Here is a 15,349-nt window from a genome sequence, read left to right on the forward strand (position 1 = left end):
GGCGGCGGGGCCGGTCCAGGGGCGCGCGCTCGGGAGCGCGCTCATGCAGCGGTTTTCTTCTCCCACAATCCAGAGGCTGCGGCGCGGGAGGGGCGGGGAGTCGGCGGAAGGATACGGGCGCGGAGGGAGCAGCGCGCCCCCTTTGACGGCGGGCTGGAAGCGCTGGTCGGGCGGCGAGGAGCGGGGTGTGATGCGGCACTGCGGTTCTGAGGCCGTTACTCCGGCTCCTCCAGAGAGGGCGGAGGAGGAGGAGGCTGGAGGGCGGCGGTGATTTTTGCCAGGGCTTCCCAGAGGCGCCCTGAAAAGGCTGGCGGGGCTCTGGAAACTGGGGGGTTAGGGACACGCATTCAAGCCCCCACCCCCCCCGGGAGGGGAAGGGGGCAGGCGGCGAGGCTCAGGGTCGGCGGAGGGATGGCGTGCGGTCGGTGGGAAGGGGCGAGCCCTGCCTGTCGCTGGTGAGGGGCTGCGGGCAGGGGAGGCTCCGCGGGTCACATCGGCTCCATGCCCACTGGTGACTGGAACGTGTGGAGCCGAACGCGGAGGTCGAGGCTGGCGGCCGCTCGGAACCCTTAGCGTGGTCTCTAACGTGGGGTTTCATTTAGCCCGCGGTGGGATTAATTCATTGGCGACAGCCTCGCTGGTCTGGCTCCTCCAGGAGCTGGGCAACCTTGACGGGCTTTTTGTCTTGCTGCTCCAGCCCCTTCTCCCTTCCTCCTCCTCCAGATGCCTTTTCTCTGCCTCTCCTCGCCCGGTACAGACATTTCCAGTGCAGGCTGCCGCTCGTGGCTGCTGTCGAAGCCACTTCTCGGGATTTCGGCTTGTTTCCCTCTGGGGTGTTTTTTGAGGAGGGAGAGTTTTTCTCCCCTCCACGATGGGATTTTCTTCCCGTGCCAAAATGGGCTTTCATTGATTTTTACTTACTTTTTCAACGTTTAGTGACCAATTCCCTAGGCGTATTTTTGTGGTAGTTCCTTTTTTCAAGTACATTCTCTGTAAAATGGAGAACGAGATTTTTACTCCCCTTCTGGAGCAGTTCATGACCAGCCCCTTGGTCACTTGGGTAAGTGGGTGTTATTTATTGTATATTTTGCTGCATTATTTGTGGCTGCGGAGATGGAAGTGGGCGTTCGTGCCGTAATGATCATCATTCTGTCGTAGGTTAAAACGTTTGGACCTCTGGCCGCAGGAAATGGGACCAACCTGGATGAATATGTGGCTTTGGTGGATGGGGTGTTCTTGAACCAAGTCATGCTCCAAATGTAAGTGTTCTTTTTTTTTTTTTTTTCTAGGCAACTTTTTTTTTTTAACTTGCATACTGTGAACTTACAGACTTTATGTTTTAAGATCCTAATTTAGTTCTTTGGCGAGAAAAATTCAGGTGGTTTAAGAATTGGACCTTGAAAGGACTGATAATCTTACATGCCCAGCCCATTTATCACAAGCCAGTAATTATACCTGTTAAAATTGTGAAACTTAATTTTTCATTCTGCAAATCATGTATTGTCACTTATTGTCTTCAGTGCTGAAATCCAAACCACATTGCGTCCTCTTTGGTAATTTGGTAAAATGAGGAGGAGAATTAGAATAGTTTCCTACGGGGGGGGTGGGGGGTGGGGGGGAGAAGGCTTTACTGTGAAGTTATGTGCATTTGGTGCTGAAATGTTTCTTATTAAACCTTTGTGTCTAAAAATAAATGGCTTAAATTTTAAAACTGTGAAGTAATAACAGATTTCAGAGGGAAGAATTTCAAACAGCAGTTCTGATTGGTGAGGACTGTTGCTGTAGGAAGTAATTTAAATGCATTTAACTAAAGTCTGATTAGATGATTTACTGTGTGAATTATTAGATTAATATTTGGGGAATCATTTTAAGGTATTCTTAGAGCTAGTTTTGAAATGGCAGGTGGTTGAAATCTTGATGACAGCTAGCTGATAATTTAATAGGCAGATCTTTGTCTTTTATGTTTATGATATTGGGTTTAAATTACGTAGGAAAGTGTTTTTGAGGTGGCAGTTGAATATCGAAATCATATTGGTAGCTGATCAGTGAAATTAAAACTGCATTTTTGTCATAGGTATTGTAGCATATGTGCATTCTCAGCACATCATTGTAGTGAATATTACAATTTTGCTCAAAATGTGTATTCAGCTATTTCTCTTGAATACAACCTGATTACAAGAGTAGTTTGGAATTTTCAATTTTAAGACATTCTAATGTTTTATATATGTGGGAATTTAGTTCATTATTAATAAATAATCATTACCAGAGAATAAAGCTACTGTTAATAGACTAATAATCTAGCAAATAAATGATCGTCTGTATTTTTTTGGTATTAGTTTTCTTTTTAGATTTTTCTACTTAAAAGAAGGTATAAGTCGAATCCATAAATAACTGTTCCACTGGTAAACTTCTCAGTCTGTGTACTCAAAGAGGCTTGTAGTCTATATGCTCAAAGAGATTTTTGTGTTTTTCATGTATGTGTTGATCCTACAGGGAAGTATTATACTACTACATGGGTTTTCCAAAAATGTTTTATTTGTATAGGCATCCAAAGAAATATATGTTACATGAATGTGTGTGTATTTTTTTTTCTTAAAGAAGCAAAAGGGAATGTAGAAATTAATTATTTCCAGGGATAAGAAGTATATTTTGGGCAGCTCTCCCATGGAACTATCTTTAATCTTCAAAATATCCCACTATTTCCCAAGCAAAATGGTAGAATAATTAAACTGACTTCTCTTTTAGGGAACACAAATGACAGGAAGGGTAGCCATTACATAGATGCTCAGAACTTGTTCCCCTGTGTCCCTTTTCTTGTTTGTTTTTAGACAGAAAATTTTGAATTTGTATGCTGAACACTAAAAAAAAACAGGTGTGCTCACAAAAATAGGAAAATACTTTAGTTATCCCCTTTAATGGTTTTTATTTGAATGATTCTTTTTCCAAAAAATATTTAGATTTTCTCGAATCCTGAATAGTTAGCCGAGGTGCTAAAAACAGACACCTAAGCTTGTTCCACTTTGGGTACAGTTTTATACTTAAAATATATATGTGTGTATATTTTGAAAGTAATGGTGTTCCAAAATAGTGGTTGCCAGGTTGTTTTTTTGGGAGGACTAGCTCCATTCCAAACCTCAAATCTGCTTCTGTTTTCAGTTGCACCTCTCAGTTTCTTTAAAAGTTTTTTCAGTGTCCTAATTCTGTTCTGAATGACGTATGTAAATTAAAGAAGAAAATTAAGAAAAAAAGGAGGATGTATGTTTTAGCTTTAAAAAAAAACTTACTAAAATAAGATCAACACAAATATATTTTAATATATTACCTAATTCTTTACCTAATAGGGCAACAAAATACATTGTTTTAAAAGCTATATTTTGCTAATTTTGAAATCACTAAGATTTCTGTTAAGCACTTTGCTCAAATTAATGTTTGATTTAATATACTCTATTCAATTGTTGGTTGAAATTGTACCCAGTAAGTTAATCTAAAAGTTAGCTTCAGTCTAAGTAATTTCTAGATTACATTTGGTTATAGAATTTGTGAGCAAGCACCGTTTGTAAATGTAGCATATGTATTTTTCTTCCTGTTTCTTGTGCTTGGAGTTCATTGAGCTTCTTAGATCTGTGGTTTTGTAGTTTTTATCAAATTTGGAAATTTTGGCCATTATTTCTTTAAATATATATCCTTTCTTTGCCCCCTTTCCTCCTTTTTGGAAGTCCACTTACATGTATATCAGGCTGCTTGATGTTCACTGATATCCATTCAATTTTTTTTTTCCAGTCTTTTTCTCTCTGTTTCACTTTGGATAATCTTGCTAAATTCATTAATCTTTTTTTTCTGTAATGTTTAATCTGCTGTTAATCCCATCCAGTATATTTTTCATTTCAGATACTATAGTTCCAGCTCTAAAAATTCAGTCTTTTTTATATCTTCCATGTCTATAGATTTCATGCTTTGTCTTTTCTGTAGCTTCTTGAACATATAGAATACAATAGTAACTGGCTTAATGTTCATGTTTACTAATACTGGCTGTGCCATTTCTTGATTGTTTTTGATTGATTTTTCTCATTATTGTGTTTTCTTGCTTTTGCATACCTGGTAATTTTTTTTTTAATAAATTTATTTATTTTATTGGCTGTGTTGGGTCTTCATTGCTGCACACGGGCTTTCTCTAGTTGCGGTGAGCGGGGGCTTCTTCATTGTGGTGCACAGGCTCCTCATTTTGGTGGCTTCTCTTGTTGCAGAGCACGGGCTCTAGGCGTGTGGGCTTCAGTAGTAGTGGCACATGGGCTTCAGTAATAGTGGCACATGGGCTCAATAGTTGTGGCTCACGGGCTCTAGAGCGCAGGCTCAGTCATTGTGGTTCACGGGCTTAGTTGCTCTGTGGCATGTGGTATCTTCCTGGGGCAGGGATCAAACCTGTGTGCCCTGCATTAGCAGGCAGATTCTTACCCACTGCACCACCTAGGAACTCTGCATACCTGGTAATTTTTGATTAGATGGCAGACACTTGAAAATTTGCTTTGTTGTTGGATGTAGGATATTTTTGTATCCTATTAAAAATATTCTTGAGCTTTGTTCTGGAATGCAGTTAAGTTACTTGGAAACAGTGATCTTTTCAGATCTTGCTTTTGAGTTGTGTTAGGCAGTACCACTTTGCTTTGTTGCACTGTTGAGGCAGAACCCTTCTGAGTACTCTGGCTGGGGGGAACAGGAACTATTCCTGGACCTGTGTGAGCTCTGGATGGTGTTCCCTCTAATCCTTTTTGGTGGTTCTTTCACTGTACGTGGGTAGTTTCCTCACACATATATACTTAAAAATACTCAGCTGAAGACTTGAGGGATACTCTGTACAGATCTCTGGATCTTTCGCAGCTCTTCTTAGGTACTCTGCTTTGTATATGACAGTCACCTTGCTGTCTCCTCAACTCTGGGAGACCACTGTGCTCTGCCTAGGTTCCCCATTTGTGTTCTGTGGCCTAGAAATTCTTTCAAGGCAATAAACTGGAGCAACTGTAGGACTTACCTTGTATGTTTCCCACCTATCTACTGTCCTTTGTTGCCTGATGACCGTTGTTTTGAAAAATGCTTCATATGTTTTGTCTTTTTTTTTCCCCAGTTGTTTCAGGCAGGAGGGTAAATTTAGTTCCTTTTATTTCATCTTGGCCAGAAGTGGAAATCTGTTTAAATACTTACAATTACATTTTGCCCTGTCTTGCATTCCTGCTTTCAGATGTGACATAGAATTTTGTTATAGGATTGTTATGGTAGAATTTTTTTCACATAAAGAGTTTATTAAAATAGAGTAAGAATATTGATTAGTTTAGTGGCTCTGGATTTGCCATTTTTGACCTGAAATTTGAAAGTAAAGAGCTGACCTCTTCGTGCCAGTTTATGACTCTGCCTTATAATTTCGGAGTCTGTTCACTCATTTGGGATTCAGTGTATTCAGAGATGAATCCTGAATTTCATTGAGTAGCTCCTTGAATCAAAGAATCTCTGTAAGAGCTTGTGACACGGCATCAGTCCTCTTTAGCTAATGGGAAGAGGAAGCTATTTAGAGATCTGGAATGATGGGCTAACTCTTCTGCATGCTGCAGGGCATTTTCCTACTTCAACCAAATGAAATCTTTTTTCCTCGGTGCTGCTAGTTATCAGACATAGGGCTTGGTGACAGTGAAGTGGAAATAATCATTTTCCTGTTTGAGATGTCATGCAGTTTTGCAACCAATTTAGAATATTACTCGCTGTGAATTTTTAAGGAATTTGTGAGATTGTAATTGATTTCATAATCCTAGTCATATTACCTAAGCAGTTGAAAATATGGATAAGTTATGGTTTTAAGTACTGAGAAATTGTTAATAGTATCAGAGCAATATTTGGAATTACTCTTTATGATTCATCCCCATTAGATAGCTATAGAAATCTGTACTTGAATTATGTGGTAATAGTGATATACTTGCATTTCTTCTTTTAGAATCTTGAATTTGAAGGGACTTTAGAAATCATCTACTATGAAAATCATTCTTATATGACACATGGTCATCCAACTTCTGCTTAAGTATTTCCTGAGAAGCAGCTTCATAAAGTGTACCTAAAGAAGCCATTTAATAGAGGAAGTCAACTGAGAAATCTTCATTCTATCAGTGCTTAAGATTCAAAAATAGATTGTGCTAACTTCATGACTATAATAACCCTAAAATGACTTATAAAATATATAAGTTGTCTTACCAAGTATGACACTGAATCTGAATTTTGATATGGTTTCTCTCCTACAATTTTTGTTTAGTTTTGTTTTGCTGCTGCTTTTTTTTTTTGGCTGTGCCACATGGCATGTGGAATATTAGATCCCCGATCAGGGATCTAACCCATACACCTATGTTTGAAGCGCAGAGTCTTAACCACTGGACTGCCAGGGAAGTCCCTGTTTTTCTTCTTTAAGAACACACTCATGATCCCTGTGATCCCTTATCTACCTTTACTGAATTGTTAAAGTGGTATTACTACTAGAGAGTTAGCATTTGGAAGCTGGAGATTGTATGTTGTGAATCACCAGCACTTAGCATGGTGCCTGGCATGTATCGCCAGCACCTGGCATAGATTTGGTGCCTCATAAGTTTTCAGTAAACGTCAAAGGAATGAATGAAGATGTTTTATAGTTTTGTTAATTTTCAAAATTTTGAGGATACTCTCCAGTTTTAGTATTGTAGAATTTAGTTTGCTTTACTTCTTAGTTTGTCTTCTGTTTCTCCTTCTTTCTTTTGTTTTCCCTTTGCCCCTTATTTATTTTAATTACCTTTATTGGATCTTTTCCCCACCTGTGTTATATCTTGCTGAGGTGAAGTACTAAGAACAAGTTAGTGGTTTTGTATGGTATAAGAATATACAGAGCCTTCAGTTTGGTTTCCAGTAACTTTCTTGATGATATTCAACATATTGAGATTTTTGTCCATAGCCTTACAGTTAAAATTCAAATTAAGAATTTGTGGAATTTAGAATTCATAAACTCACAGTTTTATATCAGAAGAAGTGGATCCCAACCTCCTGTTCCCATCCCTGGCTCTGTATTCTCTGCGTGCCTGTAGACATCTTGCATGCATGCGTGAGATCCAGGCTGTTGTACTTGCTCCTCCAAATAGCTGCTCCTTGGCCCAGGGATGCACATATCTGTAGCATAGTCCATCCAAAGGACAGATCTGGGAAAGAGGCCTGTGCAGGTCCTGAAATTGGTTTAGAGGTATTTAAACAAGAAATTCCATAGTTTCATTAAATGGAGTGTCATCAAGAAGGGGGAGTATATGGGTAAATCCTCTTATTTCCATGGACTTCTTGCCCAGTGGTGAGGGGCATGTCCTAAGGAGGGCCAGAGTGGGACTCAGGGCAGAGATCTCTTTTGCCAGGATCTGTAGATATAGTACTTAGTGAGAAAGATGAAGGGATGGCTCATTCAAAGATCAGTTCATTCATTTAATAGTTTGTGAGTGCTTACTATATAACAAAGTCTATATGACAAGCTATCTCTGGGTGCTAGGGATGTGATGCTGAATAAGATACAGTCTTTGCCCACTAGTAAGGGAGACAAGCACGTAAACAAATTGCAGTGTGACCTATGTGCTATGAAATGGAATTATGTTCTTGGTACAGTGTTGGCACAAAGAGAAGGGTGATTATTTACATGGTGGAAAGGCTTCTTGGAGGAGGAAACATTTGAATTGGGACATAAAACTTGGGTAGGAGTAATCGGGTGAATAGGAGTCACAATTAGTGGGAGTAGGAGGAAGGACATTTTAAATAAAGAACATAGCATGAAAAGAAGCATGAAAATGTGAATAAAAATGGTGAAATTGGGGAACTGTAGGATATTCTGTTTGGCCAAAGCAGAGCTTGTATGCTTCTTACACATGGGAAATGAATTTGAAGAGGTGAAAAGTGGGAAGCTGTCCTTAAGATATCATGTTAAGAAGGTTGCGTTTTTTTCCTGTAAAGACTTATATTCATTCAGGTTCTTTCCAGAGAGACAGAACTAACAAAATGGGTGTGTGTGGAGAGAGAGAGAGAGCCAGAGAGACTTAGGTTTATTTTAAAGAATTGGCTTGTGAGATTGTGGAACCTTAGTTCAAAATCTAATGGAGTTGGCCTGCATGAACTCAGGGAAGAAATGCACTGAGTTCAAAGGCAATTTTCTAGCAGGTCAGTCTTTGTTACATTAAGGCCTTTGGATGACTGGATAAGGCCCATCCACATTATGGAGGGTAATGTGCTTTACTTAAAATCTGTTGACTTAAATGTTAATCTTGTCTAGAAAACAACTTCCCAGAATATCCAGAATAATATTTGACCAACTATCTGGACACTGTGGTCCAGCCAAGTTAACACATAAAATTAACCATCTTAGCTGGTGTTTCTTTAACTGGGTCCACAGGTTTTCTTGGGAGTCTTTAGAAATTTTAATTTTTGTGTTTTCATATCAGTAATTTAAATTCTTTTTCAAGGGGTAGTATAAATTTCTTTTGCAGTGTTAATTCACAATTGAAAGATATTTTTTTCATAGACTAAGATTAGTTTCTTAAGCCATTTTTTCAATCAGGCACCTTGGACTCTTAGGATGTCTATGGACAGATCCAGTTTGTTTCTTTAAAAGGTATTTCTCACTACTTTACTCCAGCTTGAAAAACAGTAATATAGGGTATAGAACATTAGAGGAATTGAAACAGATAGCATTTGCATTTTAGAAGGACTGATGTTGGTGCTGATAAGGGCCAGAACAAAGATAGAAACCACATTGATGTAGAAATGATAAGGAAGAGAGAGAATGCTGACATGATGGGACTTGGTTACAGGTTTGGTATGGAGAATGAGAGAGGGATGTTTCTAGGATGGTTATCAAGTTTTTTACTTGGATGAAGAATGGATGGTAGTGCCTTTTGTAAGTAAGGCATTATGAAAAGTTGAGGGAAGGGGAAATGTGGAAAATAATTTTAAGTTTATTTTATGCTTGGTGAGCAGTGAGAAATATCTCGTGGGCAGGTGGATATACATAGGTCTAGTGCTCAGAGGAGAAAGGTTTAGAATAAAGATAGAGATGAGAATTAGCTTTTATGTTTGTAATAGAAACTAAGGACATGGGTGTCAAAAAAAAATACACAAGAGGGCCAATGACATATCCTAGGAAACAGCAACATTAAAAGGCTGGGGGTTTGAGGAAAGTGGAAAATTTCACAAGGCTGCTGGATGGAAATCACAAAGGAAGTCAGTTAAAGATGAATACAAGTTTTGTCATGCGGGTTATTAATAGCTTATTGGAGATTTGGAAACCACACGTTCAGTCAGCATGGTTGAATAACTTATCCAGTGATGCTTAGCACTCAGAAACTGACAAAAAGATCTATGGAGTTTATTCAAAATTGGGGATTGATATTTATTATAAATCTTAGGTGATTTGTTCCTCTGTTAAAAACTAGTGACCTGTATTATTAAAATGGAGGTTCCCAAAACAGTTTATTCCTCTCAGACCGTTTGTAGACCATCTTGCCTATTAATCATTCCTTACCTTTCTATTTGTGTGCTTTTCCTCTAACTTGGTTTTCAGTTGATCACCTTTTTTTTTTTCTTCAATAATGCACTTGTTTTATGTGTGGCTATTTTTTTCTCTTCTATTTTACTTCTTTTTACTGTATTTTTTCTTTAATTTCTGTCTGTCCTTACCGGTGCTTTTTTAATAGGCACCTATTATTTTGCCTTTAATTGGTGGGCTTGTAATAAAGTTAGCTTGTGATCCTTTTGGATCACTTTTATGGTACACTGAAAAGGGCATCTTAAACCAGTTTTGTTTACTAGAATTCTGCTTATAATAGAATTCATATTCTTAGAGTTACCCTTAGAGTTATGGGGGCTATTTTTTTTTTAATATTAGAGAAACTGATGATGAAAAAGTATTTTCTTATCAAATTTTAAAACTTTCTACTTCAAGATTCTATGATTATATATTTTAGTTCATTAATTAGAAGAGATTGTACTTTGGAAAATACTTTTTAAAGTTTTTCCTCATTTTAGAGGGCTTTATTGATTCTCAAAAATGACAGTGATACCTGTCACGGATAATTAATTAAGTGAACTATTTAAATTACCCTAGGAGGGTTTATGGACTTAAGGTTAAGTATCTTTAGTGAATTTATAATGTGGGAGTGAAAGCCATACTGGTTAATAAGTCTGTCACTGATCAAGGAAAATACCTAACTACACATCAGCTCAGTTTTGGATTTCTTGAGTCTCTGGGACTGACTGGTTCTGGAGCACATACTGCCCTTTGATACTGATTTAAACAAACTTCTGTGACCCTTTCTTAAGGCTTAAGGACAGTGGGTGAAAGTTTTGTCGCTGATCAGTGATGCTCATTGGTGCTATATAAACAGTTTTTGTTTCAGTGACTGGCCGTGTGGTTGACCACTGAATAAATGAAGATTCTGTTAGTTTATGAAGGCGCTGATTAGCATAATACTAAGTTCTCAGGTTTCTGTAATCAAGAACAGGAGTTGATTTGCCTGATACAGTGGTTCTCAAAGTGGGATCAACAGACACCTGGGGGTCTGTTGGGATGTCAAGTCAAAATTATTTTTATAATAATATTAAAATGTCATTTGCCTTTCTTGCCCGTGTTGCAAAAGCAATGATGGTCTGAAAGCAAAAGTGGGTGAAACTGCCGACATCTTAGCATGAATGAAAGAGCAGTACCAAATTGTGCTGGTAGTCACAGTATTCTTCACACTGTGTACTGTGGTTAAAAAAGAAATCCAGCTTCACTTTAAAATGCCCTTGATGCAGCAGTAAAAGTTATTTTATTGAGTCTTGACCCTCGAGTATTGTATGTGTCTTTTTTTTTTCTTTTTATCTTTTTTTCTTTTTTTAAAGGCCACTCCATGTGGCGTGCAGGATCCTAGCTCCCTGACCAGGGATCAAACCTGTGCCCTCTGCATTGCAAGCACAGAGTCCCTGGACTGCCAGGGAAGCCCCCTGTACGTGTCTTTTTTACATTGTGTAGGACAAAATGGGAAGTATGCATAAAAAACTTCTGTTGCATAATGGGGTATGATGATTATCTCAAGAAAAAGTACTCATGATTTTTTGAGTTGTAAGGCTGAACAAGTCTATATTTTGTGGAATACTGTTTTTACTTGAAAGAATGACTGACAGACAAACCATAGTTATTCAGGCTTGAGTATTCGGCACTTTCTCAGAAATGAAGAAAGTGAGCCTATAACTTCAAGGAAAATAACTAATACTGTGTGTTGTCAGTGATAAAATAGAATTATAGAAACCATGAGCTTGGTAGCTTCTCAATATTTAAAGACTTTTCTAGTGAGATTGGAGGTGATAATAATCAATGTAATTTTAAAATACTGAATAGTAAAATGTGCAATATTTGGAAGATCTGTATAACACAATGAACCAACATTTTCAGAGTGACCAATACTTGATAAGAAATCATGCATATGTAAAAGATCCATTCAACATGCCAGATAAACCAGTAGATTTTAATGTATAACAGTAAGAAAAGTTCATTAATAAGGGCTTTGGATTCCAGATTGCATCCAACCTTTAAAAAAAGTACCACTTCACTGAATTTTGGTAGTATCAAAGAAGAATATCAATAATTATCTGGAAAGGCTATTAAATTACTCTTTTTCTGATTCATGTTTGTGTAAGGTCAACTTTTTTCATATACTTAGAGCAAAATAATATATCACAACACACTGAATTGTAGAAGCAGGTTTAAGAATTCAGATGTCTTATATTAAGCCAAACATTAAAGAAATTTGAGATTTTTTGTTATGAAAGAATGTCACTACCCTCTAAAATTTTTACTGTGTTTGAATAAGGTAGCTATTTACTATAAAAATGCTCTTTACGTTAATATACGAGTTTGTTATTTTTAGGTGGAGTAATAAATTATTTTTTACTTCTTAATTTTAATTTCTAATATAGTAGATATAGATAGATGTAACTCACATAAATAAAAGCTCCTTAGAGTTATCAGTAATTTTTAAGAATGAAAAGAGGTCTTCAGGGGACTTCCCTGGTGGTCCAGTGGTTAAGACTTCACCTTCCAGTGCAGGGGGTGTGGGTTTGATGCCTGGTGGGGGAGCTAAGATCCCATATGCCTCCTGGCCCAAAAAAACCAAAACAGAAAACAGAAGGATTATTGTAACAAATTCAATAAAGACTTTAAAAATGGTCCATCAAAAAAACTTAAAAAAAAAAAGTGAAAAGAGGTCTTCAGAAAAGTTGATAACTGCTAGACTAATATTTGAAGGGCTCATGGCAGCTCATTCTAAGAACTAAAGGGTAGATCTTTAGTCATTGTATCCAATTCAGATAAAACCAGAGTTAAGTGTATTGGAGTTTTATTCTGTTTGTGTCCATTTGTAATTTTTAAATCAAAGCATTAGTTCTGTTTGTTACATCTGTGAATATCATGTTGTACTGCTAGATCAATCCTGGGCTAACTAGAAATGTCAGATATTTCTTCAACTTTTGAATCTTAATATATGTATCTTATGAGAATGTACATGGAGAGGCTTGGGGCTGTGTCCATAATCTCTATGTGGTAATTATGTAGCACATACCTCTCCAGGAATGACTGTTCAGTCATTGTGAAGATCAAATCAATTAACATATGTGAAAATATTTTGTAGATATTTAAAAGATTATATTACTGTTAGGCTTTATTGTTGGCCATCATGCACAATGATTGAGTTTGTGAGAATGGGGAGATACTAAGGTGACGGGATACTTTTTTTTAAAACCACTTATTTCCCTGATACATTACTACTTGGATAACCCTAAATGTGATGATATTTACCCAATTAATAATTTTTCATAAAGCTATCATTCTGGTATATGTACATTTGAAATTAGATATGCAAATAACTTATTTCAGAATGTTTCCAGGTGACATGTAAATACTATGTGGTTACACGTTTCAAAAAAATTTTTTTTAAACCCTGTATACAACTAGCTTTAAATTAGAATGACATTATCAAAAACATGAGCACATGTAGTTGTTAAGCACCAACACTAAACAGATGGTCCAAGAGGATACATAACAGGTTTGCAGTCTGGGTAGAAGAGCATAAAGCCATTAAAACTATCAGATTTCTGTTTTTCATAGATATTAGTCAATGAATAAGTAAAGACATAACCCTTGGTTATATAAGGACCAAATCTTAGAATATTAGTGTTGCAGAATTGCTAACTTTTCCTTCCTCTTTTATTACTCTAATTTAAAAATTACTGTATACAGTGGCAGATAATACTATAGCCTGTTTATTGAAATTAATGTATCTTGTCATAAGTAGGTCATTTATAAATGTGAAATTGCTTGAGGTTATCTTTTACTGCCATGTTGCATTTAACTTCTGGCTGGACAGATTTGAGCTATATTGCTAGGCTATTTGCCTCTAAAGCATTTTTCAGTTTTCACCTTTTAAGAGGAAACAGTCGATTTGAGATTCTGTTGGCTTACAAATAGCTGTGTTTGATTAGAAAGGTACTTGCTCTCATATCATGTGTGTATCATTCAATAGCTCATCTTTTATTTTAGAAAAAGGCCTTTCCAAAGATAGTCATTTTTTTTTTTTTTGGAAAAAAAATGTATGCTTTCAAAAAGAGCTTAAACAACACTTCATTAATTATCTGTCTATTCTGAATTAATCTTTGTTTAGCATTTTAAATATTAAACATGAAGGAAAGACAGGATATTTAGAATACTAAATAGACTACAATTTCTTTTTAGAGAATTTTGGACTCATACCAAGTGTGATTAAATTGCTGTACTTTGACTTTTTTTTTGTTTTTTTTTGGTACTTTGACTTTTATGGTGTAAAGAAATAAACCTTAAAATACGTGCAGGAATGGAGTGCTTTCTGTATTTACATAGAATGCATACTTTTTACAGAAGAAATGTTTCATATTGTTTTATTTTCTTATGCATAGTCTCACACATCTTACAACTCTGAATCTCTAGCATTGAATCTCACATATATAGCTTCATATTTTTCCCTAGAAGTAAATAAAATAAGCAGGCTTCATGAAACAGAATTTTTTGTGTGTGTCTTATCTCTTTTTTAAAAAAATGTTTTACATGGTTAAAAGAATTAGTTAATGCCAAAAAGTTCATGATGAAAACGGCCATCCCTGCCCTAACTTTAGCAGTTTCTTCTGTCACTTAGTCCCAAATATAGTGAGAATATGCCTACCCTAGAATTTATTTTTTTTACCCTTGTATTTCTTGATTTATCCCTTTTAGGCATTATCTACTGGCTTCCTGATAATGGTAGGTGAGATTTTAGCTTTTTCTTTTATGTCCCATCTCTTTATTTTCTTACCCTGTCCTTCTAATTTATTTACTACAAGTTTAGTTAAATCAGTAATCAGTGTTCACATATAATATTTCCTTCAGAGTCAGGTAGTGTATCATTATTCTACTTTTCTTTTTAAAAAAATACTGCTTTCCTAAAGTTACTAATTTTCTTGATTTGTATAATTTTCAGTAGATCCATGCTTAAATATTCACCTGTTTTTCATGGGAGTTGAGATTGACTTTTCAGGCAGTTTCACCAGAGGCAAGTCCCTCTCACTTAGGTAGGAAGATCATGTTCTTGGGGTCAAAGGGCCTGTTTTCATGATCCTAACATATGTCAGTATGATCCTAACTCAAATAAGGCATGAATCAAATGGGAAACCCAAGCCTTTTAATTGAAAGTTTATTGCTCTCTAGGTCCCTGCCTAGAGTGGTTAGCAGTTACCCTGGTCTCCAATTCCAGAACTTTATGAGTGGACTGTGATGTAATATCCAATGATTCTAAAGAAGTAGGAATGTTCCAGTTCTGATTGATCACTAAAAAAGCTCCCAAAAGGTACAGTGTAGTTTAGAAACTGAAACTGAGGCATTGAGTACCCAGATGTCAGGCAGTTCTACAAAAGAACTCCACTATTCTATTGGATTTGCTAATGAGTCTACTAGATCTACTAAATCTAGTTAGTATCTAGTAGAGTCTACTAGTCAACTAGAAATCCCTTCAAATCCCATATAATCATAGCAAATATCTGTAAACATAAAGCCACCACAGTTTTATAAAAGGATGCAGAAAACTTTCATTCCCCTATCTTTAAGATTCCTGTTGAAAGTGAGGTTAATTTTAGGTGTTGAAGTACTTTTCTGTAAATTTTTCAAAATACTTTCCCTAGCATATCTAAGTTGCTTTTTCCCCAGATTTCTAAAATAATTTCATTTGATAGCCTTAGTATATAAAAGTTGAACTGTTCCCTCCTTTTATATTCAGAATTGTTT

General features: G+C 36.6%; 1 protein-coding gene across 6 annotated transcripts in view; it reads left to right on the forward strand.

The window, feature by feature from the left end:
- Positions 1–228: 228 nt before the first annotated feature.
- CCDC88A (coiled-coil domain containing 88A) overlaps positions 229–15,349 on the forward strand; it is a 113,070-nt gene continuing 97,949 nt past the window's right edge. For all 6 annotated transcript variants that reach the window (XM_057740968.1, XM_057740969.1, XM_057740967.1 and 3 more), the window contains exons 1-2: positions 229–1,060; positions 1,159–1,259. In XM_057740968.1, coding sequence (XP_057596951.1) covers positions 998–1,060; positions 1,159–1,259 — 164 coding nt within the window. In that variant the 5' untranslated portion in view covers positions 229–997. The remainder of the gene's footprint in view (positions 1,061–1,158; positions 1,260–15,349) is intronic.

The sequence above is a fragment of the Hippopotamus amphibius genome, chromosome 7, assembly GCF_030028045.1.
Source record: "Hippopotamus amphibius kiboko isolate mHipAmp2 chromosome 7, mHipAmp2.hap2, whole genome shotgun sequence".
Lineage (NCBI taxonomy): Eukaryota > Metazoa > Chordata > Mammalia > Artiodactyla > Hippopotamidae > Hippopotamus > Hippopotamus amphibius.